This window comes from Sus scrofa, chromosome 6 (assembly GCF_000003025.6).
Source record: "Sus scrofa isolate TJ Tabasco breed Duroc chromosome 6, Sscrofa11.1, whole genome shotgun sequence".
Classification (NCBI taxonomy): domain Eukaryota; kingdom Metazoa; phylum Chordata; class Mammalia; order Artiodactyla; family Suidae; genus Sus; species Sus scrofa.
The window spans coordinates 108,338,171-108,364,386 of record NC_010448.4 but is presented as its reverse complement, the minus strand read 5'-3'; the positions used below and the strand labels follow the sequence as shown (position 1 = coordinate 108,364,386).

General features: G+C 40.7%; 1 protein-coding gene across 2 annotated transcripts; it reads right to left on the bottom strand.

Moving 5' to 3' along the window:
- Positions 515 to 25,401, bottom strand: RIOK3 (RIO kinase 3). Of its 2 annotated transcripts, XM_021096177.1 has the most exons (13): positions 25,161 to 25,401; positions 17,284 to 17,399; positions 16,524 to 16,669; positions 16,326 to 16,433; positions 16,012 to 16,121; positions 13,204 to 13,347; positions 11,474 to 11,601; positions 8,995 to 9,192; positions 7,068 to 7,227; positions 4,793 to 4,873; positions 4,617 to 4,706; positions 3,134 to 3,241; positions 518 to 2,171 (listed from the first exon to the last, which is right to left on the bottom strand). In XM_021096177.1, exons 1-13 carry the CDS (start codon positions 25,221 to 25,223, stop codon positions 2,064 to 2,066), a joined length of 1,560 nt encoding a protein of 519 aa, XP_020951836.1. In that variant the 5' UTR covers positions 25,224 to 25,401; the 3' UTR covers positions 518 to 2,063. The 2 variants fall into 2 exon arrangements, with proteins under 2 accessions (XP_020951837.1, XP_020951836.1); XM_021096178.1 differs by lacking the exons at positions 4,617 to 4,706; positions 4,793 to 4,873 and having other exon boundaries at positions 515 to 2,171; positions 25,161 to 25,393.

The window sequence follows — 26,216 nt, the reverse complement described above, 5'->3', positions numbered from 1 at the left end:
TCCCAGGCCAGGGATTACTCCTGAGCCACAGAAGTGACAACACTGAATCTTTAGATGTTAGGCCACCACAGAACTCAGGCAAACCAACATTTTCCATTTTTTTTTTCCCCACTGTGTGAAAAATTTGTAATGTAAAGTAGGTCATTTAAAAGTGAAATCTGGGAGTTCTCGCTGTGGCACAGTGGGTTAAGAATCTGATTGCAGCAGCTCAGGCTGCTGAGGAGGCTCGGGTTTGATCCCTGGTCTGGCACAGTGGGGTTGAAAAGTCCAGTGTTGCCAGAGCTGTGGCTTGGATTCAATCCCTGGCCCAGGAACTTCCATATGCCCCAGGTGCAGCCATTAATATTTAAAAAAAAAAAAAAAGGTGAAATCTAAAAATAACAACAAAAAGTGAAATCTAAAGATGGGAAGTTGAGGGGGGAAAAAAAAAACTGCTTAACATAGCAGAAGGAGCGACTTGGTGCCAGGACATATGTTAATACAAGGAATGGGAAGAAACCACACAAAGAACCAATTCTAAAATGATCTTTTCATTTTTAATTTCTTAAAAAGCATGTTCACAGCACACTCCTACTAGAATGCCACACAGCAATGGTTTGCTGCTCTTTGTTAAACAGTATGTCAGAAAACAAAACCAAAAAAAATTTTTAATGGTTAATAGTTTTTAAAATTAGTTCTCTGAAATTTCTGTAAAGCCAATAATCACCAGTCATCTAAATATTTGTTTCATAGTGGTAAACCTTTCAGAAGTGTAACAAATATCTATCCCAAATCACACTTCTCCAAATGCAATTAAAAGTTATACAATGGGAACAAAAATAAATATTTTTCTAGAAAGAACATATCTGGCATTTTAAAATAATTTTAATGGAGACACTTTCGAGTATAAATAATGTTTAGATTTTTACTTTCTATTACCAGAGTTTAGGTCTTTAGTGAGTCCAATCTGATTTCAGTAATGAGGAATGATTTTGTGGTAGTTAATGAGCTTCAATCCTAACAAAGCATGTACTTTCCCAGTATAGTACTTGTATCAAAAAGTGGCATCCAGCCAGTACTAAAATTATTAAGAGTGAGGCCAGATAGTTCAAATTAGTTGGTTAATCTGGACCCCAACTTGATTGATATATACTTTTCCTCATTTGATTATATAATGTTTCTAATTAGCTTGCTGTATTTTTCTCAAAATCAATCAGTACATAATTTGAGTGAAACATAAACTGAACTTTGTTTCACTGACTTCATTAAAATATGTCAAACATGGTTAAAGAGTCTATTCTGTCCTTCCAGATAATTCACATTTTCACTATAAATGCAGAGTGGCTGTACCATGAGTTACATCCTAACCATTTCACCTAAATGTAGAAAATCTGAAAGTTAAATTTAAAAAATGTGGATAGTCGAGAAGTACTTATGTATTTCTCTCTTTCAGGGACCTATGATGCCTTTCTTTGGATATGAGTATGAAAAAGAAAAATTCAGTTCATGTTCATAATGTACCAATAAAAAGTACTTTGCTAATGTCTATTTCTGTCAGTCATGCTGAAACCAAATTTCCACTTATGTACTAAAGAGAAGAAATTTTCCTTTAAAATCATGGTCACAATATGGAAAAAGAATTGAGAAGGGCTAATTTTAGGGCAATAAAATATCTGAGGAAAGACGCAACACAAAACAGGGAGGTGAAAAAGGCAAGTACGTTGTAATAAAAGCCTCCCTTGTAAACACATCTGTCCCTTCCTCCCATATTTGGAAATGTTAAAAATTCTCATCAAAACTTTTTATGCCACAAATCCTGTAAAATCAGGTTGATTTCAGCTAGATAACCTGCTATTAAGAATTATATTACCTTATTCATATCATGAGAGGTAGTGACATTTTATTCTTTCGATACCGAGCTAAAAATTCCACGCACCTGGCATATGGGTTACAAGGGAAAAGAAGCACAGAAGCACCATTGTACACTCCTCATGTTTTGGTATTTCAAGTCACCCATAACTTCATGTGCCATTGGCAGCTGACAATCACCGCTGTGTTAACACTGAAAGCAGTGGCTATTAGTGCTATTCATCATATAGGACTGGCGGACCTCCATCATCTTTCAAAAATGAAGCAGCTTTCCTTCCGTTCTTCTGAACATGATCTTCGTTCATTTTTTCCAAAGCTTCTATCTGCAAAATTAATACATTGAATCCATTTGCCAAAATCTGACTTCACAGAAATCATGCTTGGGAATTAACCAGCTATTTTTACTCTCAACACAAGGTCATCCCTAATGACACTGGCCTTGAATTAGAATTAGTGTTGGACACATATTATAGTGAGTCACATGCATGTATTACAATGTGACAATATGTATTTATTTGATTACATTACCAGGGTCACTGTTTAGGGTCCTTATCAAGCCAGCAATTGGCATCAGATATGCCTTGCTATATAATCTATATAGCCTTCAGGGATCAGGAAAAAGAAAATTCCAAATTTGGTTCAACAGCAGTAACACCTAGAAACTGTACCGAGCTAAAAGCTGGATTTATCATCCTCCTGTTACTTCTTTTCTGGCCTTAGGCTCCAGCAGAGCTTGGTCAAATTCAAACCACAAGGGAGATGTCTGGAACAGCCTCTATAATCATTCTCTGCTTTGGCAGGTTGCTGGGAATAATTAACTACTGCCTCACTTTGCAGGTTTTGTTCAATTTTAAGAGATTTTTCCTGGAGGAAGTTTTCTATGGTTCTGTAGATCCAAATTGTAATAACTGGGTATTTCCAAGGATTGCCACTGCTGAATTTTTATGATCAGTTAAAGGCAGGGATCATGTGTTACTGCTTTTTGTATTACTCGGTGTTCACTGGTCAACTTCCTCATTCATAAATGGGGGAGGGGGGAGGCATATACTGGAAATGTTATTTGTCCATATCAAACAAACTGGGAACTCCTTGAAGAAGTGTTTTTCTGTTACGTTTATCCTAGAGTTTAAGCCTGGAAAGGACCAAAAACAACATCTCTAGAAAAGAAAAACCTCGAATTTTGTTTTTGAGGGGATGAGAGGATCTAGTCAGTTCGGGGTTCCAGTTATCTACTCTATGTGGTTCCCCATTATTAGCAACGTAAAAACAGCCATACAACACTTACCTCAGCTAAGAAATCAGCTTCATTATCTGCCGAGATGTTTAAGCCTGAGACAGCATTGAAGAGTTCTCGCTCGCCAAGGGCTTCCTTCACTCCTCCTTTCTGGAAAAACTAGTAAAGAAATATAAGAAAGTCAGTAGGGATATTAACAAGGTTCTCTCAGAAAGGAAAAACAGGGTATAGTGTACTTGTAAGTTATTAATGAATTCCGTCTACAATTTTTAAGCCATAGATGTTCCCAACTCAAGTATAACTCCATTCAGGTCTATCTGCTTACTGTCTCTCTCACACATCTGGGCTGTCTTCTGGATTGTAAGTTTGTCATATTGCAACTTATATACTATAAACATGAGTGGTATTTATAAAATTGCTTGGCACTGCTCTGCATGAGTATTCTCAAAATAATCACTAAGCTGGAGTTCCCACTGTGGCTCAGTGGATTAAGAACCCGATATAGTGTCAGTGAGGATGTGGGTTCGATCCCTGGCCTTGTTCAGTGGGTTAAGGATCCAGCGTTGCCATGAGGCATGGTGTAGGCCACAGATGAGGCTTGGATCTGCGTTGCTGTGGCTGTGATGTAGGCCAGCAGCTGCAGCTCTGATTCAACCCCTAGCCCAGGAACTTGCATATGCCTCAGGTGTGGTTGTAAAAAAGAAAAAAAAATAAAAATAATTACTAAATCTCATGAATTAAAATTTTCCGGTAGACTTAGAAGGTGCTTCCAAAATGACGTTGCACTATCACTTAGAAAGACCATTCTCATCTGAATCTGTTGCTAACAATTCATTTCCTTTAAAAATAGCAAGCAAATGTGCCCCAATACTCAGTGATTACTGAGTTTTACCTTCCCTAATCCGTTTACTCCGCCTCACAGAAACAGTGATCACACCAGGCCACCAAGAAGCCTATTCTCTTTTCAGTGTAGTAACAATGGCATTAAGCATTCAGGCTTGCTACAGGCCAGCTTCTCTTAAAGCACGGTGTATGTGGATTGAATGGATTGATGGACTGAATATTTAGAACCAAAATAAAGACTTATTCCCTTGGAAATTTAATTCAACAGCCCAAATGTGAGGCGCGCTACCAATTTGTTGCAAAAATGAAATCTGACAAATCAATCTTTCTCTATTTCAAAAGCAATCAGTAACTAAACCCTTTTTTTTTTCTTTCTTTTTTTTTGGTCTTTTCGTCTTTTGTCTTTTTAGGACCGCACTCGCAGCATATAGAGGTTCCCAGGCTAGGGGTCTAATCAGAGCCACGGCTGCCGGCCTACACCACAGCTCACAGCAACGCCGGATCCTTAATCCACTGAACAAGGCCAGGGACTGAACCTGCATCCTCATGGTTCCTAGTCAGATTCGTTTCCGTTGCACCACGACGAGAACTTCCTTTCCTTTCTGAGAATACAGTCACCTTACTTTTCCTAGGAACGAGAAAAATCTTTAAATCTGTCATAGCCCATAAAAAAGACAGTTTACATGCCTACCTGTGAGACATTCCTACAGTCACGGAATAAGAACTCCAGGCCATGAGGATGGGTTGGTTCTACAGACTGACTGACATCGATCAACCAGACCTATTTAAACAGCACACAGTGATTTCTTTGCCTTCAGTAGTTTACATCAAGTCATTTAATGTGAACACTAACAAAACGCTCCTCACCTTCCCAGCATGCCACAGCATGTTATACTCACTGAGGTCGGCGTGTACAAGCATACATTCATTATACAACTGCTGCATCAACTGTGAGGAGGCAAGGCAGACGTTTAAGAAATGAAGGAACAATTCTAATTTACCTACCCAACTAAAGGGTCTATGTCAACCAATTTCCCAGAAAGAGCAAAACTAGGTTAAAGAACTTCTTTGTATAGACTAGGGCTGTTTTTTTTTTTTTTTTTGGTTTTGTTTTCCCCTTCGAAGGAGGGTGGGAGAATAATGAGACTATGGAGGGGATATGTTACTGTGTGACATGATCTCCCTGTCCACGTGACAGCAATGAGGTCAGGAGTCCAAAGGGCAGACCTGGATTCCCACATGTTTAAGAGAGCTGTAGTCACTGACGAAGTTTACCCTTCCAAAAAGGGCAAATGCCACACTGAGACCTCTACAGGGTGTATACAACTCCAAGGTGGAAAGTTCTTCCTGCCAGACACAGTGGGAAAGAGATATTCTTATAAATTAAATGGCATTATATATTAATTATTGATGGTAATTAGATTTATAGCAGTGATTTGTCTCCCAGCCTTAATAGAATCACATAGGAAGAGGACATCACTACTTCATCTCTTTCCAGCCACTCCACCACCAAAAGAAGCCAGAAAAGGAGACTTGATTTTTTCTTTCTTTTTTTTTGGTCTTTTTAGGCCCGCAACAGCAGCACATGGAGGTTCTAAGGCTAAGGGTCAAATCGGAGCTACAGCTGCCAGCCTACACCACAGCCACAGCAACACCAGACCCAAACTGAGTCTGTGGCCTACACCACAGTTCATGGCAATGCCGGATCCTTAACCCACTGAGTAAGGCCAGGGATTGAACCTGCATCCTCATGGATACTAGTCAGGTTTGTTACCACTAGGCTATGACGGGAACTCCCAGACTTGATTTTCTTTTTTTTTTTTTTTTTTTGTCTTTTCTATGGCCACACTCACGGCATAGAGAGGTTCCCAGGCTAGGGGTCTAATTGGAGCTGTAGACTCCAGCCTACGCCAGAGCCACAGCAACGCAGGATCCAAGCCACATCTGCGACCTACACCACAGCTCACGGCAACCCCGGATCTTTAACCCACTGAGTGAGGCCACTTTATGGTTCCTAGTTGGATTTGTTAAACCACTGCGCCATGATGGGAACTCTAAGACTTGATTTTTCTTTAAATGTTTTCCTACTAGAGGCAGAGAAAGTTGGATTCTCTCTCTAGTTATATTTTAGTTTTGAGGTTTTTGATTGACGTATAGATGATTTACAAGGTTGTTCTGCTGTACAAGGTGATTCGGTTAAACATATACACACAACCATTCTTTTTTCAGATTCTTTCCCCATATAGATTTTATCACAGAATATTGGGTAGAGTTCCCTGTGCTATACAGTAGGTCCTGATTGGCCAACCATTCATATACCTCAGTGTGCATATGCCAGTCCCAAACCCCCAGTCAACCTACCATCTGTTCCCTTTGGTAACTATAAGTTTGTTTTCAAAGTCTCTGAATCTGTTTCTATTCTGCAAGTAAGTTCATTTGTATCCTTTTTTTAGATTCTACACGTAAGTGATGTCATATATTTGTCTTTCTCTAGCTATATTTTAAAAAATTAATTTGGATAACACATTCATATTCACATCAACTGCTGCGTGACATGAGAGTTCCATGCAGAGAGTGCAAAAAAAAATGCATGTTCATATATTTCTGCACTGTTCAATTAAGATAGTACAGAGGAGTAACAACCTCAGGGGCATTTTCTTAAGCTAGAAGAGCCTCAGATTGAATTCAGTTGCTGTCTGAAGCATAAATAACTTAAGATTCCTGACACAGGCGTTTCAACTCTAACACCTGCAGAGATGGAGAAGCCACTTCTTATCACCTTCATCATCACTTTCTTATATTGAGACCAAATCTGCCTCTAATATCACAATGGGACACTAATGAGGTCATTTATCTGCTACTAAATACAGTCATGTCAAATTTTATTTAATACAGTTTTGTGGATAATAGCTTCAGGCTTCTGTGTCACCAATACCTTCACTTGCTCCACTGGTATGATTTTTTAAAAAACCTCAGAAACATGCATACTGATATAAAGACAACTCTTCAATATTAACATTCCTTCACAAACTTCAGCTTGTCCTTGTTATCTCACATAGTGCTATTTTAGGACATTTTTTTTTAGCTTAGAGGAAATACTCTTAAAAGTTGATGTATGAATGTTCTGAAAGGCGCAACTTACATGAAGAGTTTGATAGTAGGCTTCTTTCATTTCTTCACTGCTGAGCTTTACTTCTTTTAATTTAGGGGCTGGTACTTGATCATGGCCAATAAAAGACATAACTAAAATGTGTTTCTTGAGTAGTACAACTGTTGGACAAGGAATTCCAGCTCTTTGCATTCTATACAGAAAGAAATGATTAAGAATGTAAAGGTCAGAGAGAGATTATTTCATTTATTCAACAGATATTTAACGAGGGCCTGGAATGAGCTGGCACTATGTTCTACTCTGGAGAATGTTGGAATGCAAAGGCAGTAAGACACAGCCTCTGCCCTCATAGGGCCTGTGGACTGGTGAAAATGACAGACAAGTGAGGAGATGGTTACAGTGCAATGCAGGATGTGCACTGGCAGAGTTGGGGGCAGGAACTTTGCAAGCACAAGGCATCAGGGAAGAAGTGGGCCAACAGGAATTAGCCAGATTCAAACTGTGGGGAAGTGCTGTGTGAAGGTGCTAGGGAGATGCACAGAAGCCTCCCAAGAGCACAGTTCACATGGGGAGTGTGTATAAATCCACACAGCTGGACTGTGCACAGAAGGGGGGGCAATGTGGGTTGAGGCTACAGACAAAGGCAGGCTCCACAACACAAAAGCACTGAGCTTGGAGTTCCTGTCGTGGCGCAGAGGTTAACGAATCCGACTAGGAACCATGAGGTTGCGGGTTCGGTCCCTGCCCTTGCTCAGTGGGTTAACGATCCGGCGTTGCCGTGAGCTGTGGTGTAGGTTGCAGACACGGCTCGGATCCCGAGTTGCTGTGGCTCTGGTGTAGGCCGGTGGCTACAGCTCCAATTCAACCCCTAGCCTGGGAACCTCCATATGCCGCGGGAGCGGCCCAAGAAATAGCAACAACAACAACAAAGACAAAAAAAAAAAAAAGCACTGAGCTTTACACCAAAGCTATGGGAACAGCTGACAAATTTTAGGAAAGGCAGGGATGAGACCTTAGTGATACAGAGAAGAGACTGGAGGGAAGTAAGACCTCTTAGGAAATTATTCCAATTAGAAGTCTTACTAAGTAGAAGACTTTTATAACTAATAAATATGAATAACTACTTTTTTGTTTTTGTTTTTGATCTTTTTAGGGCCGCACCTGCGGCATATGGAGGTTCCCAGGCTAGGGGTCCAATGTGAGCTGCACAATGTCACAGCCACAGCAACGTGGGATCCAAGTTGCGTCTGCAACCTATACCACAGCTCACAGCAACACTGGATCCTTAACCCACTGAGTGAGGCCAGGGATCGAACCTGTATCCTCATGGATACCAATCGGGTTCTTAACCTGCTGAGCCACAACAGGAACTCTGTTTGCTTCTGAAAGCAAACATCTTTAGGAAAAGCAAACTAAAATGAAGCTTTTAATAATTAAGACATGGGAAGGTTTATAAATAAGAAAGATTATTCTTCAACTTCTTGGTTGACAAAACAAATTCCTTTATAAATTCTGCTTAGAAAGTTGAGAAACAAGCCTAATATTAAGGCAAAGGGTAACTTGGCAAAACCCGACCACCACCAAATAAACATTAGCTGGAATAACTATTTTCTAAAACAAAACAGGAAATCATTATTTATAATATGCCTAATTGGAAGCTGGAAAGGACAGCATTTAGATACATGACAAAATATCTTAAGCAAAGAATGACTTAATTTTCCTCAAAATTTACTGAGGAAAGAAAAAACAAAATAGCTTCTTCATCCTACCAATATAAATTCAGGTTATATGCATGGAAATGTTTTCTTATAGAAACCCTCCTTAAACACTAGAATTTCAAGGCCTTCCACACTTGATATAAACGAATTTAAACGAAAGTGTAGATTTTTTTGCCTGGCTGGTAGGCCTAATACAAAGAGGTAATCACTGAGATGACTTCTAGCACAATGATTTTCTTTACCTTGTGAGATTGTGCATTTCTTTTTCTGCCCACATGCGGATGATCTTACGTGGATTTAGTTTACTGAAGCGATCTTTAAACCTGAAATCATCTTTAATATACTTGTCACGATTCTTAAACTCATTAAGGGTTGTTTTAAATACCTTGATGGCACATTCTGTAGGTATAACTTTAGTATCTTCCTTTTCATTCTCAATGCTAAATGGAAGAAATAAACATGAAGTCAGTGTAAGTTGCCAAGTAATGAAACAATTTCAAAATAAAGATTTTATGATATGAAAGTAGATCAACCTTCTCTGAAAATGTCAAGCCTTTTTTTTTTTTTTAAAGCTTTCAAATTTGATGTCTTAATAAAACCTTAGGTTTAAGCTTTTGAATAAAACACACTTTCAAATAAACTGTCAACCAGTTTTCAACAATCCATAATATAATATTCATTTAATGGCTATGGATTTAAATTTGAGGAGCAATAAAGAACTACAGTGTACTCTACCGGGGATGCTTCAGAGGCAAAACTCAGTGAAAGCAACAAAATAGAATGGCTCTTTAAAAACTCATTCCCAGCAGATATAAAGGTGAGTAAAGGGGTCCCTGCCCTATGAGTCTGCAAGGAGGGGTGGGGGAAGATAAATGAAATTCATGAACAGGACGGGTCCCTTTGGACTGGGAAGGTCAGGCAGGGTTTCCTGGCATAGGTGCATTTGAAACAGAGGCAGGACAGGGGGAGATCTGAACAGGTGCCATCACAGGATTAACGAAAGCAGAGGCGGGGAACATATCTGAGGAATAGCAGATACCACAGTTACAACTGGGCCAGAGAGAAGAAACGAAAGAAGTTAGAGCTGAAGGAACAGGATGCAGGCAGATTTGTGAAAGCCTTGACTGCTTGGGGAGAAGCCTAGATGTACTCCCAAAGGGAGCAAGAATCCCCAAGGCCTGGCACACTTCATGAAGATCAAGTCTACGATAATATCAGGATGGAATGAGCAGGAGAGGCTAGAGGTATGGAGCCCACCTAGGATGCTAATGCAAGTTCTGCAACAGCGAGCCACCGAGAGGGCCTGAATCATGGTGGTGGCAGTGCAAACAAAAAGGAGAGGGTTGGAGCTCCTGTCATGGCTCAGCAGTTAGCAAACCCGACTAGCATCCATGAGGATGTAAGTTCGATCCTTGGCCTTGCTCAGTGAGTAGGGATCCAGCATTGCTGTGAGCTGTGGGGTAGGTCACAGACACCGCTCAGATCCCATGTTACTGTGGCTCTGGTGTAGGCTGGCGGTTACAGCTCTGATTGGACCCCTAGCCTGGGAACCTCCTCAGGTGTGGCCCTAAAAAGACAAAAAAAAAAAAAAAAAAAAAAAAAAAAAAAAAGAGGGTGGAAAGAGAGACAAGATTTACCTTTAAATATTTGACGTACTGTTAATCTGGAAAAGAAAGACTCTGTATTTCCAGAGGACAGAATCTGACTCAAACTCCCAACCCCCTCCTCTGAACCATATTTCCCCAGCAGACTTCTCCTCCGGGTAGCCTCAGAAGGTTGAGAGTACATACTCTGACTGGTTCTAAGTAACATCCTTTCTTCTTAACTGCTTTCTCTTCCTTTAAATATTTTGCTACAGATAACTGCTATATTTCTATCCTCCTCAGTCCCGACTTTCTCCAGAACTTCAGGCCGATTTATTTCATCCCTACTTGATCTCACCTGGATGTATAGCAGGCATCTCAGATTTACCGTGTCCAAAACAAACTTCCTGATAACCATACCCTAAACCTGCCCATCTTCAGGCTCTCGCCTCGATAAATGGCATCACCCAGCTGCTCTACCCAAGGATCTATCCTCTCACGTCCCACATCCACTCCAACAGCCCAGACTGGCCACTCTCACCTTCAAAGCACACACCAGCAGTCTCCCATTCTTCATCTTCGCTATCACCTGTTCCATCTCTCATTTGAACTACTATCATAACTTTCTAACTGATCTTATTGCTTGCTGCTTCTTTTGCCCTCCTATAATTCATTTTCCACACAGGTGTCAGAGTGAACTTTTGAGAATGAAACTCACATCAAAGCTTTGGTTCCCACTCTTTGCCCCAGCTTTACAAGGTGCTGCCTGGCCTACCCTCTGCTTTCTCAGCTTCCTCTCTCCCCCTTACACACTACACTCCAAGCATACTAGATGTGTCATTTAAATCTAAGTTTAAATGTCACTGCATTTGGGAGTTCCTGTGGTGGCACAGCAGAAACAAATCCGACTAGGAACCATGAGGTCACGGGTTCGATCCCTGGCCTTACTCAGCGGGTTAAGGATATGGTAACACCGGAACTTTATGCATCCCTATATTGCCAAGACTTCCTACAATAATAAATGAAAAATTACTGTTTGCCATGCAGAATGAACTCTGATTTTGTGAAAATCCATTAATATCAGGGAGAAGGGGCTAAGTTTTTGTTGATATGATGGTATTTTATTTTACTCATTTACCTCCCTCCATATGCATGAAAGACAACAGATTCCTTTCCTGTGCTAATACAGCCAGTGATTGTCTCCAACATCCCAGAGTTGACCATTTTATACATAAGTAAACGTGTTTTAGGATCAACTGCTTTTTCCTGCAAAACATAAAGCGCTGTAAGTAAAAACGACTGGTAATAACAAAACATCATTTTCTGAGCCATTTCTAATAGCTAATATTCAAAATACACACTTTTAAAAACTTTATTATTAATTTACCTAAATGTATATACAACAGGCTCTTAAAAGAGTGCTGTCAAGATACAATTCATTCTTATTCAACTGTGGTGGCTGCTGTCACTGCAGCTTGATTCCCGGCCCAGTGCAGTGGGTTAAAGGATCTGGCATTTCTGCAGCTGCAGCTGGGATTTAATCCCTGGCCTGGGAACTTCCATATGCTGCAGGCATAGCCATAAAAACAAACAAAAGACGTAATTCATTCTTATAACTCTAATATCTTTAAAAGTAAATATCTAAAAAAAATGAGTATTAAAAGTTAGAAACTAGCTTAGTCAATTTTTTTTTTTTTTTTTTTTTTTTTTTTGCTTTTTTAGTGCTGCATGACAGCACATGGAAGTTTCCAGGCCAGAGGTGGAATCGGAGCTATAGGTGCCGGCCTATACCACAGCAATACAGGATCCAAGTCATGTCTGTGACCTATACCATGGCTCATGGTAACGGCGGATCCTGAACCCACTAAGTGAGGACAGGGATTGAACCTGCATCCTCATGGATACTAGTCAGGTTTATTACCGCTGAGCCACAACATGAACTCCAGTCAAAATTTTTCTCCAAAATTATTACCCCTCCTAGTGCATTGATCCGTAGTTTGTTTTTGTAAATGTCTGATCCTCAAGATATTATACACTCTTTGTTAGTATAAAACATTATGGACAATTATTATAAATATACCATAACAGGAAACTATACAGTCCAAATTAATTTTGACCACTAAAATTTTGAATAAGTGATTAATAACCATTTCCTGAAATCTGAAAAGTCAAATGTCAAAGCTATTTGGGTTTTATTTAGATCTTTGATTTGAAAAGTCAATCTCGTGGAAAAACATCAAATATGAAGTTTTGTCTTATTTTTTTTTCCCCCTAATAACAAAGTTTTCTAACATGAATCTTTCCATTAAAAAAAAAAAAAAAAAAAGGGAGTTCCCATTGTGGCTCAGCAGAAATAAATCTGACTAGCATCCATGAGGACACAGGTTCGATCCCTGGCCTCACTCAGTGGGTTGAGGATCCGGTGTTGCTGTGAGCTGTGGTGTAGGTTGCAGGCACGAATCAGATCTGGCGTGGCTGTGGCTGTGGCGTAGGTCGGAAGCTACACCTCCATATGCCGTGAGTGGCCCTAAAATTAAAAAAGAAAAAGAAAAGACAAAATAAAATAATATAAAAATAAGAATACTGGAGTTCCTGTAGTGGCGCAGTGGTTAATGAATCCGACTAGGAACCATGAGGTTGCAGGTTCCATCCCTAGCCTTGCTCAGTGGGTTAATGATCCGGCGTTGCCGTGAGCTGTGGTGTAGGTCGCAGACGCGGCTTGGATCCAGCATTGCTGTGGCTCTGGAGTAGGCTGGCAGCTACAGCTCTGATTCGACCCCTAGCCTGGGAACCTCCATATGCTGCGAGAGCGACTCAAGAAATGGCAAAACGACAAAAATAAATAAATAAATAAATAAGAATACTTACTGCAGTAGAATGCTCCTTTTTCTCATGCAGGCGGGCACTTCGACGTTCTTCTGAGTAGGCATGTTGTTTTAAAGCATTGAAAACATGGTTTGAAAGTTTTAAATCCATTCCAATTCCATCTCCTACCTGAAACCCAGGTGCAAACTGCCAAAAAGAAGAAAAATCAGCATCTGAATACTTTTAAAATGGGGACAGTAAAAACAAAAAACGAGAAAATTATTCTTTACTTGAAATAGGTTTCCCACTCAATAGATAATTAGTGTTATGAAAGCAGAACACATAGGTATTATATAGGAAAAAACAAATTAACTCACTGCCAAGCCCAGCAGAAAGGGAAACAAGCTTTTCAAAAAATTGCATCCCAAAGGAAGGGAGGGTTTATTCTATGCATAAAGAACATCCAACACCTCTTAAAACTAAGATATTTTAGCACATGCTTTGTATCTTGCTTTTACATCAGACAAAAAGGTACATTATATTTTGAAATCACACCAAATCTTACCCAAAAAATACAATTCCATAATTATCTTTGCACCAAATCTTACCCAAAAAATACAATTCCATAATTATCTTTGAAGAGTTGGGTAAAACAGCAAGCTATGCCCACATCATGACATTACGTCCAATACGGAAACCATTAGCCATGTGTGGATATTTAAATTTAAATTGAGTAAAATTAAAAAATCAGTGCTTCAGTTGTACCACCCAAATTTCAAGTGCTCAGTTGCCAATAAGGCTACTGTAGAACATTTCCATCACCATAGAAAGTTCTATTAGACAGGGTTATCTCGAGTCAGATCTGGACTATTTCTAGAATTTAATGTTTACTTAACAAGTATTTGTGTTCTAAAGTCCAAATGTTTTATATTAACCATGATACTTATGGATGAAAAAAATAACATTTTTTTTCTTTTTCTCCAATCTTTCAAAACTACATTTTGTTTTGATTTTGCAGGGGTAGTTTAGGCATAAGATAAAAAATTTAGGAGTTCCTTTGTGGCACAGTAGGTTAAGGATCCGGCGTTGCCACTGTTGCGGCTCGGGGTCACAGATATGGCAGGAGTTAATCCCTAGTCCAGGAACTTCTGCATGCCATGAGTGTAGCCCCAAAGGAAGAAAAAACTTTTAAAAGTGTAACAGGGTACATAGTAGGAACTATTTTTATCTCCCATTCTTTATTATTATTATTATTATTGATGTAAATTGATTTACAATGTTGTGCTAATTTCTGTTGTATAGCAAAGTGACTCAGTAATACATATATATACATATACATGCTCTTTTTTTATATTATTTTCCATCATGGTCCATCCCAGGAGATTGGATATAGTTCCCTGTGTTATACAGTAGGATCTTGTTTTTTATCCATTCTAAATGTAATAGTTAACATTTACTGGAGTTCCTATCATGGCACAGTAGAAACAAATCTGACTAGGAACCATGAGGTTACAGGTTCAATCCCTGGCCTCACTCAGTGGGTTAAGGATCTGACGTTGCCGTGAACTGTGGTGGAGGTCAAAGACACAGCTTGGATTGGCATTGCTTCGGCTGTGGTGTAGGCCAGCAGCTATAGCTCTGATTAGAACCCTAGCCTGGGAACCTCTATATGCCGAGGGTGTGGCCCTAAAAAGACGAAAAACAAAATAAATAAATAAATAAATGTAATAGTTAACATTTACTAATTAATAGTTTACATTTACTACTAAGCCCAAACTCTTCCCACCCCCTCCCTGATCTCCCATTCTTATTCCCCAATCACCACTGATACTATTTCTTGGTTATTTTATGGAAAATAAGATGCTGAAAAATAAATGTTACTTTCATAAGGATCATTTCTTAGCTTTGGAATTAATGTAAATCAAACCAGTTTTCTTAATATTGTAGAATTTTATTCTGAGGTACATTATATATTCAGTTAGAGGCTGAGTTTTCATGGTGATGCTGTACTGTTATCCAAAATATCTTTAAGGCTAGACTCAAAAGGACAAATATTATATGATTTCATTTACACAAGGTACATGGAATAACTAAATCATAGAGACACTACAATGGTGGTTGTCAGGGGTTAGAGGAGGGGCAATTGGAGAGTTACTATTTAACGGGTGCGGAGTTTCAGTTTGAGAAGATGAAATGTTCTGGAGATGCCTATACAGCAATGTAAATATACTTACTGCCACTAAACTGCACATTTAAAAATGGCTAAAATGGTGAGTTTTGTGTTATGATTTTTTTATTTTACCGCAATAAAAATTAACAAACATATTGGGCGGTGGGGGGAATATGATGGGTGTTTGGGATGGAAATGCTATAAAACTGGGTTATGATGATCGTTATACAAGCATAAATGTCATAAAGTTCTTTAAAAAAAATGAACAAACATAAATAAAAATAAATAAAAAATAAAATAGAGTTCCTGTCGTGGCTCAGTGGTTAACGAATCCAACTAGGAACCTTGAGGTTGCAGGTTTAATCCCTGGCCTCGATCGGTGGGTTAAGGATCTGGCATTGTCATGAGCTGTGGTGTAGATCGAGGATGCAACTCAGATCCCGCATGGCTGTGGCTGTGGCTGTGGTGTAGGCTGGAAGCTACAGCTCCGACTAGACCTCTAGCCTAGGAATCTCCATATGCCACGGGATCCACCCTTGAAATGGCAAAAAGACAAATAAATAAATAAATAAATAAATAAAATTATCTTTAGAAAGGACAAAGGATATTTTTAGAAGTTTAAAACACTGCATTTAGAATCCTATGTTTTTAATTTAGTCTAATAAAATTTTTAATTCAGAGTAATACTTTCTGTAACTTACATTTTCCATTCTGGCTGTATTCTTTCTCCCACATACTACTTCATCATGTTTGGTGGTGATGTCTTTTCCTTTTCCAATAAAACCCTTTTTGGGAGTAGGAACTGGTTTTGCTGAAAGCGATAAAGACAAGCCAAGTATGTGAAAATAGCAAAGACTAAATTGCTGCATTCACTATTGTCTGAAAAAGATATTTGAATCTAATAATAAGTTACCAAGTGAGATTCAAAGATAAATATAAAACACAAGGAATCACCAGAAAAGTTAGTCTTCCTATATCCCCATTCTGTGCCCCCAGAAAGTAAAATCACTGGTACCTGGTCTGTAGGGGTCATCACGAGTATCCTGCCAGTCAACCTCATCTTCAGAGCTATCACTGTCTTCATAAGGATGCACTTTTCGATAATTTTCAAAGGAAATGGAAACTTAAAAGGCAAAAATAGTTGAAGATTTATTTAGGGGCACATAACAAGCATTTTCTACCACCCAATATTGTCACAATAATGTCATAGTACCTTTGCTATCTCCATTGAATTTTTTTTCTTCACGCCTAAGCTGTGCATCATATTCTCTGTCAAATTCCATCTGTAGCATCTGAGCCAGCATTAGGTCGCTGGAGGTGTCAATGTTTTCTCCAGTAATAAATGGTCCTTCAGCAACACTATTCAAAATAAGACAATATAGACTAATATAATGTGCTTGTGTAAAGAGATGCTACCAATTACAAGTGGGGTGTCCTTTTCACTTTAAAACTGTACTGAAGCAACAATAGGAAAGAACTTTACCAAATCATTCACTTTCCTGCCCAGCTGCCCTCTGACCAACAGCAGGCACCTGTGAGAGTACCAACTAGCTCTCTTAAGAGCTTCAAGAGAAAGCTAAAGGGCCTATAATAAAAACCAAACAGACCCCAAATTCATTTGTTCTGTGTTCTGATCAAAGGAGTAATAATATATATATGAAAAGACACGCTATAAACATTTGATCAAAACTGTACCCTACTTCATTACTTGTTAATTTGGAGATAATAGAGTTTAACTGTTGGAATAACTAAAACCCAGAGGAACAGAGTGGTTTGCCCAAGATGATGCTAAAAACTAGTCACAAAATCAGGACCAAACCCCAAGCATTAGTGAACTCCCAGTATGGTGCTCTTTCTATTGCACTGCTTTTCCATATGTATTTCTTAATCATTTGTCATGACAATCACTAATCAAATCCTAAGGCCGTTATAACAAGCTGGGAGATAAAATAGTCTTTGTGCATTTTACTTACGCAACTTCAGGAAAAGCAGCAGCTTCTTCTTCTAACTGCAATTCTTTAGCCAACTGTTCACTCATTACATCAGACAAAGAACAAGATATTGTATTTTGAGGGGTAGCCCATGGACACTATTAAGAAAAAAGGGGGGCAATTCAATTTCTAATAATGAAATTAAGGTACCTCTCAAACTTGGAAATAAGGTTATCTATTGAGAATTAGACTAGTCTAATCAACTCCAAAGGAATGATTTCCTTTTTGCAGAAATCATCTTAAAAGTAAAAATATCTCCCAGTTCAAATCTAATCAAAGACAATACCACCCCCCCTAACCCCAGCACTTTCTGGCCTGCTTGGCTGTATGTCCTTACAGTTGAGGGGAAATACCAGGCTACTCCAGCATCACCCAACTAGCCAATGAGTTCATGTAATGAACCATGTTCAGATCCCATGTTCACCAAGCAGTCTTCTGCTTTCAACTTGGCTTCCTGGTAGATTCTCTTATAAGAACAGGGCACACCAACTACCACAATTCAAAGCCCACTGGGAAGTTATACTTACTTCTAATTTAAGCAGCAAGTCTACATGTAAAAACTGTGCGTCAGCCCCTTTCAAGACATCTTAGAATATGCTAAAACAAAAATAGCAATGGCAAACTACGAACCCTATATATCTGAACTTTCTTTAGAAACTGAGAAATAGATTCTTAATGCTAGAGCAAAGCAAAATTCTGTGAGGCCCTTCTAGAGTGGGGAGCCAGTTGGCCCTCAATGGCAGCAGCATCATCTCAGCTCTCCTGAAATATGTATGAACCACAGGTTTATTTTACAATTCCTAGTTTTTAAGGAAGCAGACTTCGTTTTGCAGCAGCAAATTATTCCATTTGATAGTCCAGTGATTAAGACTGTTAATACTGAATAAGATCTCTAAGTACCTCTTGAACTTGCCCGGCTCTCTATCCCCTTTCCAAGATAGCATCTTCCCATCACTGGGCTGTAAGAGCCTCTTAACTAATCTTTCTGTTTCCAGTCAAGCTCACTTCCTTTCTCCACACAAGTGTTTTTTCTAAAATGCAGATTTGATTGGTTCACTTTCCTTACTTAAACCTCTTTTATTGTTTTAATGTATCCCACTGCCTTTAGGATAAAGTCCAAACTCCTTCCTTTACTAATTTAGAATACAGTGTAAGATGGCATTTTAACCACAAAACTGTTTCATCACGTTTAGCTAGTACAGGCCCGCTAGTTGGCCTAAGGGCCTGCTGGAGTGACTCCCACGGATTAACTGGGTGAGTAACCCTTGCTCAGTTTCCACAATGTTGAGGTTTAGGGATTTACTTGGTTCAAACTGTTAGAATTGAGTACTGTAAGGGTGATAAATAATAATTATATTTGTGCCTAAGTGAATCAGAATCAAGTTTTATCTAGTCTCACCCTGAGATTGGTAAGATCCACCCAGGCCCCAGCACACACCTGTACTGGCCTACTGCAGAATTGTTCCAGCCTTGTCTAAAGCCAGACAACAGGGAGGTTTCCTCAAGGTGTGATGTGGGAGTTCCCGTTGTGGCTCATCAGATTAAGGACCCAACTTAGTCTCTGTGAAAATCTGGGTTCAAACCCTGGCCTCGCTCAGTAGGTTAAGGATCTAGCATTGCTGCAAGCTGCAGCATAGGTCGCTGATGCAGCTTGGATCCAGTGTTGCTATGGCTATGTTGTTTGCCTCAGGTGCAGCTCCAATTTGACCTCTAGCCTGGGAACTTTCACATGCTGCAGGTGTGATTGTAAAAAGAAAAAAAAAAGGTGTGACCTGACTTTCACTGACTCAGATCTTGTCAGCAACTGAGCACTCTCCCAGTGAGGATTTTGGGGTCTGGAATCTTGAAGCTCTCTGTAATTTGGAAAATACAGGAGTTCCCATTGTGGCACAGTGGTTAATGAATCTGACTAGGAACGATGAGGTTGCAGGATGAGGTTGCAGGTTCGATCCCTGACCTTGCTCAGTGGGTTAAGGATCCGGTGTTGCCGTGAGCTGTGGTGTAGGTTGCAGACGTGGCTTGGATCCCAAGTTGCTGTGGCTCTGGCGTAGGCCAGTGGCTGCAGCTCCGATTGGACCCCTAGTCTGGGAATCTCCATATGCCGAGGGAGTAACCCTAGAAAAGGCAAAAAAGACAACAATAACAAAAAAAGAAAATATAGGTTATCTTTTGGGCACATAACTCTTGACTTCTTTCTGTATCCTCTAGAGAGATGATAAAATACTGCCTCTTAGCCTAGACATGTTTTGTCTAATCAGTTTCAAAGTCCAGGTTCCAAAAGGCAAATGACTATATTCTCTAACTCAGAATTGTCAATCACATTTTGCCATGACTAATAGTAGCATAACGGACACCATGGAAATATTCACCATGGAGTTCCCATTGTGGCTCAGTGGAAACAAATCTCACCAGTATCCATGAGGACGCAGGTTCGAACCCTGGCATCACTCAGTAGTTTAAGGATCTGGCATTGCTGTGAGCTGTGGTGTAGGCCAATGGCTACAGCTCTGATTCGACCCCTAGCCTGGGAATCTGAAAACCTCCACATGCTGTGGCTACGGCCCTAAAAAGACCAAAAACAAAAAACAAAAAAACCAACCAAACAAACAAACAAAAAAACCCCCAGGAAAAGAAATATTCACCATTTTGGCTAAACATACTTAACTCAGATAGATTAAGTCACATACATACCAGAGTAATTGCAGTGTCACCTCCATTTTACAGATTCAAAAACTAAGACCTAGAAAGTTTTTTAATCCAAGATAACAGTGTAGATAGAAGTGCTGAGATTTGAACCAAGGCAGGAGGACTTAAGAGGCTGCACACTCAAGTGTTTTGCTACACTGCTTCCCTAACCACCTTGCTGCCCCGCCCCCCCCAAACCCAAATACAGCATATTTTCATCCCGCCACACATGCTCTTCTTTGAGATTTTTCTTCCTTCTCTGTTTCCTCCAATTATATGTCAGCTCTTCAGCAAAGTTGTCTCAGTCTTATCAGACAAAATTAGGTCCTTTGCTTTATCTTCCCATACCAGTGTTAGACAGTTAAATGCCGTCAGCCACAACATAGCAAGAGCCCCTTGAAAGGCAGGGTCTTCTCATTCTGAGTCCAGCATAGAACTTGAGTCATAAAGAGGCCTTCAAGTATTTACTGAATAACATGTGCCAAAAGGAAACCTGGAGATATTTCATGGAACTGCCAGGTTGTCCCTAGGCTGTAGAGGTCTGGTGCCTTTCTTTCTTTCTTTTTTTTTTTTTTTTTTTGTCTTTTGTCCTTTTAGGGTCACACCTGCAGCATATGGAGGTTCCCAGGCTAGGGGTCTAATCAGAGCTGTTGCTGCCAGCCTACACCACAACCACACCAACGCCAGATCTTAGCCACATCTGCGACCTACACCACAGCTCCCAGCAACGCTGGATCCTTAACTCACTGAGCGAAGCCAGGGATCAAACCTGCAGCCTCATGGTTCCTCGTCAGATTCGTTTCCACTGAGCCATGACAGGAATTCCTCTGGTGCCTTTCTACACCCCTCTCATTTTAAAGTCCTTCTTTCCACCTTGCAGTTGGCCCCTTTGCCCACACACTTCTGATGCTTCTAGTCTCTTGCTAGTAGTCAGTCAATTCTACTAAGGTGTTAAACATCAGCTGAAAATCCCTCAGAGAGGCAAAAACGACAGGCAGTAACTGTTACTTTGAGGCAGAGATTTACCTATTCCCGAGATACAATGAACCAGAAAGAAAAACATGCAGAGTCGGCAGAGAGCATCAGGACACCCTAACTGCCCACTCCCACTGACCTTGCTCCTCAGAACCTTAGACTCCAGCGCTGTACTTCCCTGAACCTCCGCTGACAGCTCAGCTGAGCCACCTCATGCTGAGGCAATTTCCTTGGGGGTGGGGGTAAAGACTTCCGAAAGTTTGCCAACTTATTTACTCTGCAATCAAATCCAAACTCTTCAAACCAGTAGCCTAGCCAAAATCTCCCTGTAAAATGTTCTGGGCTGAGGGACAGCTGCCAGGCAGGGGCAGTCCTCCACAGGCACAAGTAGTTCACCACCTGAAGAGGGCTTAGAAAAGGTACTGGGAGCTCCGCCTACAAATAGGCACCACAAGGTGCATGGCAGGGAATCCTCTGCTGTCATCTTGCAACTCTTCAGTAAGTCAAACACTTTCTGTGAACAGAGAAACTCTGCCAAATGGTTAAACAATTATAAATCTAAGGAGACGTAAAGCCCTTCATCAACTTGCTCTATCATAGAGATCACACTCATTTCCCACTACGCCCTTCATCAGCATAAACTCCCCACCACAGCAAGATCTGATGGGAAACCCCACACAGTCCTCTTCAGTTAGTCATTCTCTGCTTTAAATGAAGCCCATGACCAGCTCCTTGACTCCTGTTTCCTGAAGACCCCCTGACCCACCCTGTTTTCCTCTCCTCTGCGAAACTGCCACCACTAAACTCAGCAACTTGGGGTCTTCACAACTTCCGTTCTCCTACACCTGGCTGGCTGCAGAGCAGAGGGAAATCAATCCCCCTTCCTTCTACTGTTAAAGATGTGCCCCCAGCTGCCCATCTCACTTTTTTTTTTTTAAGGTTTTACTGCACACAACCACAGGGAAAGAGTCAAGTGAAAAAACAGCAAACATGAAGGAGGCACATAACAAAACTTCTGTCCTCAACTTGAAGTAAGTCAAGAGAACCATAACCCACAGGAAGGTCCCCTTCTGCTCCCTTTCACCTAGAAGCCATAATCTAGGCAAAATATTTAAGTGGGTAATTTAACTTCTCCAAACAAGGATCTCTGTAAAATGTGATATGGGTCTATACAACACTAATCCATTTTTTTTAACTTTCAATTTTAGAGTACTTTCAGATTTACAGAACAATCACAAAGATAGTACAGAGAATTGTCAAATATCTCATACCCAGCTTTCCCCATCAGTACTGTACACTTGTCACAATTAATGAACCAATACATTATTATTAGCTGAAGTCCATACTTCATTCAGATTTCCTCTGTTATCCCCTAATGTCCCTTTTCTATTTCAGGATACCATATAACATTTAGTCATCATGTCTCCTTAGGCTCCTCTTGGCTGTGAATTTCTCAGATTTTCCTTTATCAACCCTGACAGTCTTAAAGAGTAACACTAATTCATTTGCTACAGCTTCTTCCAAAAGAGCTACACACTTCCTCATTTGTGCCTCCATTTGAAAATACGCCCTTCCTGGAATATTCCCTAAAATTCTTTTGTCCATAATGGCAGTTTGGAATTTTATAACTGGGGACCCCAAGTCCTTTTTAGGGTGTCTAAGAAGTCAAAATCACTTTCAGAATAGTTCTAAGATATTCTTCATCTTTTTCACTCTCGTTCTCTCAAGAGTATGGAGTTTTTCAGAGTCTCCATCAGATACGACGGCAGCCCTGTGGTGGCTACTAGAATGTGTGTATGTGTATTCTTATGTTTTCCAAAATTTTCAAAGGCCATAGGTTTAGGATATAAATGTGCATTTTTAGAGATTAACTCAGTTTGTTCTTAGTGTGTCTACCATGCTCTTATTCCCCATCTTCGATTACTTCAACTAATTTGACTTCTGTTGTACTGCAACAGACTGAAGAAAAAAAGAGCTATGAGAATCCAGCTGTCTTCTATTAAATCAGACCTTAAAGAGACTTGCAAAAACACAAGACACTAATTGTTTTGGAAAATAGCTTTTTTATAAAGTATAAAAATGTTATCTATATTAATATAATGACTTACATCACATAGTAAATATTTTCAATATCTCAGCTTTAATTTCTGATATGACAAATATCAATAGATTTAATCAACATAAAAAAAAAAAATCTTGGATTCCTCAATGGTTATTAAGAGTGAAAAGAAGTCCTGATGGAAAAGTTCTGAGAATTGCTGGCCTTTAACACTCCTTCATTTTCTAAGACGTTCCTCAAATCTCTACCTCCTCTACATATGCATCTATAATTACTTCAGTTTTCTAAGAAGTCAGAGAAGGAAAAGAGTAAGCGATACTTGTGGTGTTTTGCCTATGAAGATGCTGTCTTCCCAACAGAAGAGCAATAAATCCCAGGATGATTTTCACTGAAAGGTGAAAATGAAATTTTATAGTTCATATGATGTACACTTAAATGAAAATATCACTGATATCAAATATTTTATTACTAAATTAATTTTGTAAGGGAACTTTTACAGAAATTAGGCATTCTGAGCAAAGTTCATCTCACTTGACATTTGTACAAGCTTTACAGATGCTTAATTGAGGAATTTAATAAAGCACTGATTTCATCCTTTTATGTCTACTGATCTTGCCCCGGTAAACAAGGCCATAGTAGAAAAAAACACACAAAGTAACACATAAATGTACCCACATTTGTCACCAGAATATCTTAGAATCTCCCTAGGGTTGTAGGAGAACTTTCATAAAAATTTCCTTTACTGAACAGCTAATTTCCCCCCTCCCACTTTCTCTTAAGACCTAGTCCGAAGATCTAATAAGATTAACGAGTGACCCTTTAAAGAGAACAAATGTTCTGTGTTAGCATGTAAAGAAGTGAGTGAAATGGGTAAAAGTGGTCAATAGGTAGAAACTTTCAGTTACAAAATAGTCATGGGAGTGATGTACAGCATGGTGACTGTAATTAACTAACACTGTATCATATATTTGAAAGTTGGTGAGAGTAAACCTTTTTTTTTTGTCGGGCCGCTGCCGCGGCATATGGAGGTTCCCAGGCTAGAGATCTAATCGGAGCTGTAGCCACCGGCCTACGCCAGAGCCACAGCAACGCAGGATCCGAGCCGCGTCTGCAGCCTGCTCACCACAGCCCACCGCAACGCCGGATCCCCAACCCACTGAGCAAGGGCAGGGATCAAACCCACAACCTCATGGTTCCTAGTCGGATTCGTTAACCACTGCGCCACAACGGGAACTCCGTAAGAGTAAATCTTAAAAGTTCTTAACACGCACAAATTGAAACCCTGTATGTTGACTTATTGTGGTGAGCATTTTGCAATATATACATATATAAAATCATTATGCTGTACGCCTTAAACTAATATGTGGTTATACGTCCATTATTTTTAAAGGAACAACTATGAAGCTAAAAAGTTAGTTTCCTTCAGAATCTCTTTTGAGGAACACAAAATCTCAATTGAAGCACTTCAGCTTCCAAGCAAATCCTCTGAAAAGTGGCAATCTTTTCACCCTTGTAATGAAAGTATCCTGAAAAGCAGCAGCCTGAAACCAGTAATGTGAAATAAACATTTCAGTTGGCCATTACAGGAAAAGGCTTAAACGTTAAAGCCCAGGCAGATGTTAGAAATAACAGTCTTACAGTAGCAAAACACTTGATTAACCTAAAGAAGAGGGAGGGTGCGCCTGGATTGATCTCTTACTGCCTCAAAAACAAGAAACTGTCCAAACAGGATTACCACACTTGCCAAGCTAAGGAAACAGCTTCCTAAACCACCTTTCAGTTGGGCTTTCTGTGTATAATTGGGCTGACTCACTTGGCCCAAGAAAAACAAGTTCGTACTTGCTTTCCCTCACACGTCAGCGTCTCTAAGCGAGTCCTGCCCAAATATATGCTACAGAGGCTCAAAAATCAAGGTGCCGAACTAAAGAGAGACTCCAAACCTCCCAGGGTGGCCCTTGGCAGCCTGCGCCCCGTCCCTGCTCTTCCACTCCCACCCCCCTTTCCGAGGTGGCCCCGGTCCTGCCCAGAACTTTCCGAGTCGCCTGTGGGGCCGCCCCGGCGCCTGCCACCCTCTCCGGGCCCTCCGAGAGGACCAGCCCAGGTGACTAGGGCAGGCACGTCAGCCACGACCGCCCCTCACCTTGTTGGGTCCCCAGGCCGCTGCGGGCCCGGGCTCAGGGGATGCAACTCCGACCAGATCCATGTGAGGGAAGAAGACAGCGACGGAAACAGAGCAGAGAGGTGGCAGGACAGGGAAGCAGCTTCCGTCGAGGAGAGAGGCGGTGGGGCAGGGGCGACGGGCTGCTGACGCCGGAGCTGAGGTGACAGATGGCGGCGGCGGCCGCCGCGTCCGGAACTAGACCTCTTCTCTTCCGCCCTTTTCGCTGGAACGCTCGCTTCCGATTGGCCGCCGCCCGCGGCTCCGCCTTAGGTCACCTTTCCCCGCCCCCGGCGGGCCGCACTTCCAGTTGCTGCTCCCAACCGGGAGGTGGTGGTCACTGTCTTGGTTGCCCCGCGGAGCGGTGTCGGGCGTGGCTTCCTCTGGGCAGTCCATCCTGTGTCCTGGCTCGCCGAGGGGGCTTCTGGGTCTCATTAAACAAGATTTGGACTGTATGGACTATAAATAAACAAGCAAGCCAGCTCTCCATTCATTCATCATTTATTTCCCCCTGACTTTTTTTTTTTTTTTTTTTTTTTTTTTTTTTTGTCTTTTGTCTTTATAGGTCCCCACCTGAGGCATATGGATGTTCCCAGTCTAGGAGTCTAATCTGAGCTGTAGCTGCCGGCCTACGCCACAGCCACGCCAGATCGAAGCTGTATCTGCGACCTACACCACAGCTGAGGGTGTCTCCGGATCCCGAACCACTGAGCGAGACCATGGATCCAACCCGCAACCTCACGGTTCCTAGTCGGATTCGTGTCCGCGGTGCCACCAGAGGAACTCCTCCCGGGTGACCGCTAAACTGGGATGGTGTGGGAGACCTAGAATGGCAGGTTTAGAGATGGGAAACTGAAGAGGTCCGATTTTGTTTTTATTGTTGTCGGTAGGAGGCGGGGCGTGGCATGTCAAGTTTTGTAGTGTGTTGTGTAACATTGAAAAAAAATAGGACTACATAGAAGTTTTGAGTTGACATTTTGTAGCGAGATTTTCATAACATGGCAGGATAAAAGTAGCCAAACATTATTACATTTATTT

Bases quoted from the DNA above. Each gene is read 5' to 3' on its own strand.
- RIOK3 (XM_021096177.1), bottom strand. From the start codon at position 25,223: ATGGATCTGGTCGGAGTTGCATCCCCTGAGCCCGGGCCCGCAGCGGCC. The intron at 9,193-11,473 runs GTAAATGAGTAA...TCTTCCATTTAG, and splicing joins TTTCATGCATATGGAGGGAG to CATTGAGAATGAAAAGGAAG. The intron at 4,707-4,792 runs GTGAGGAGCGTT...CTGTTTAAATAG, and splicing joins TGCTGTGGCATGCTGGGAAG to GTCTGGTTGATCGATGTCAG.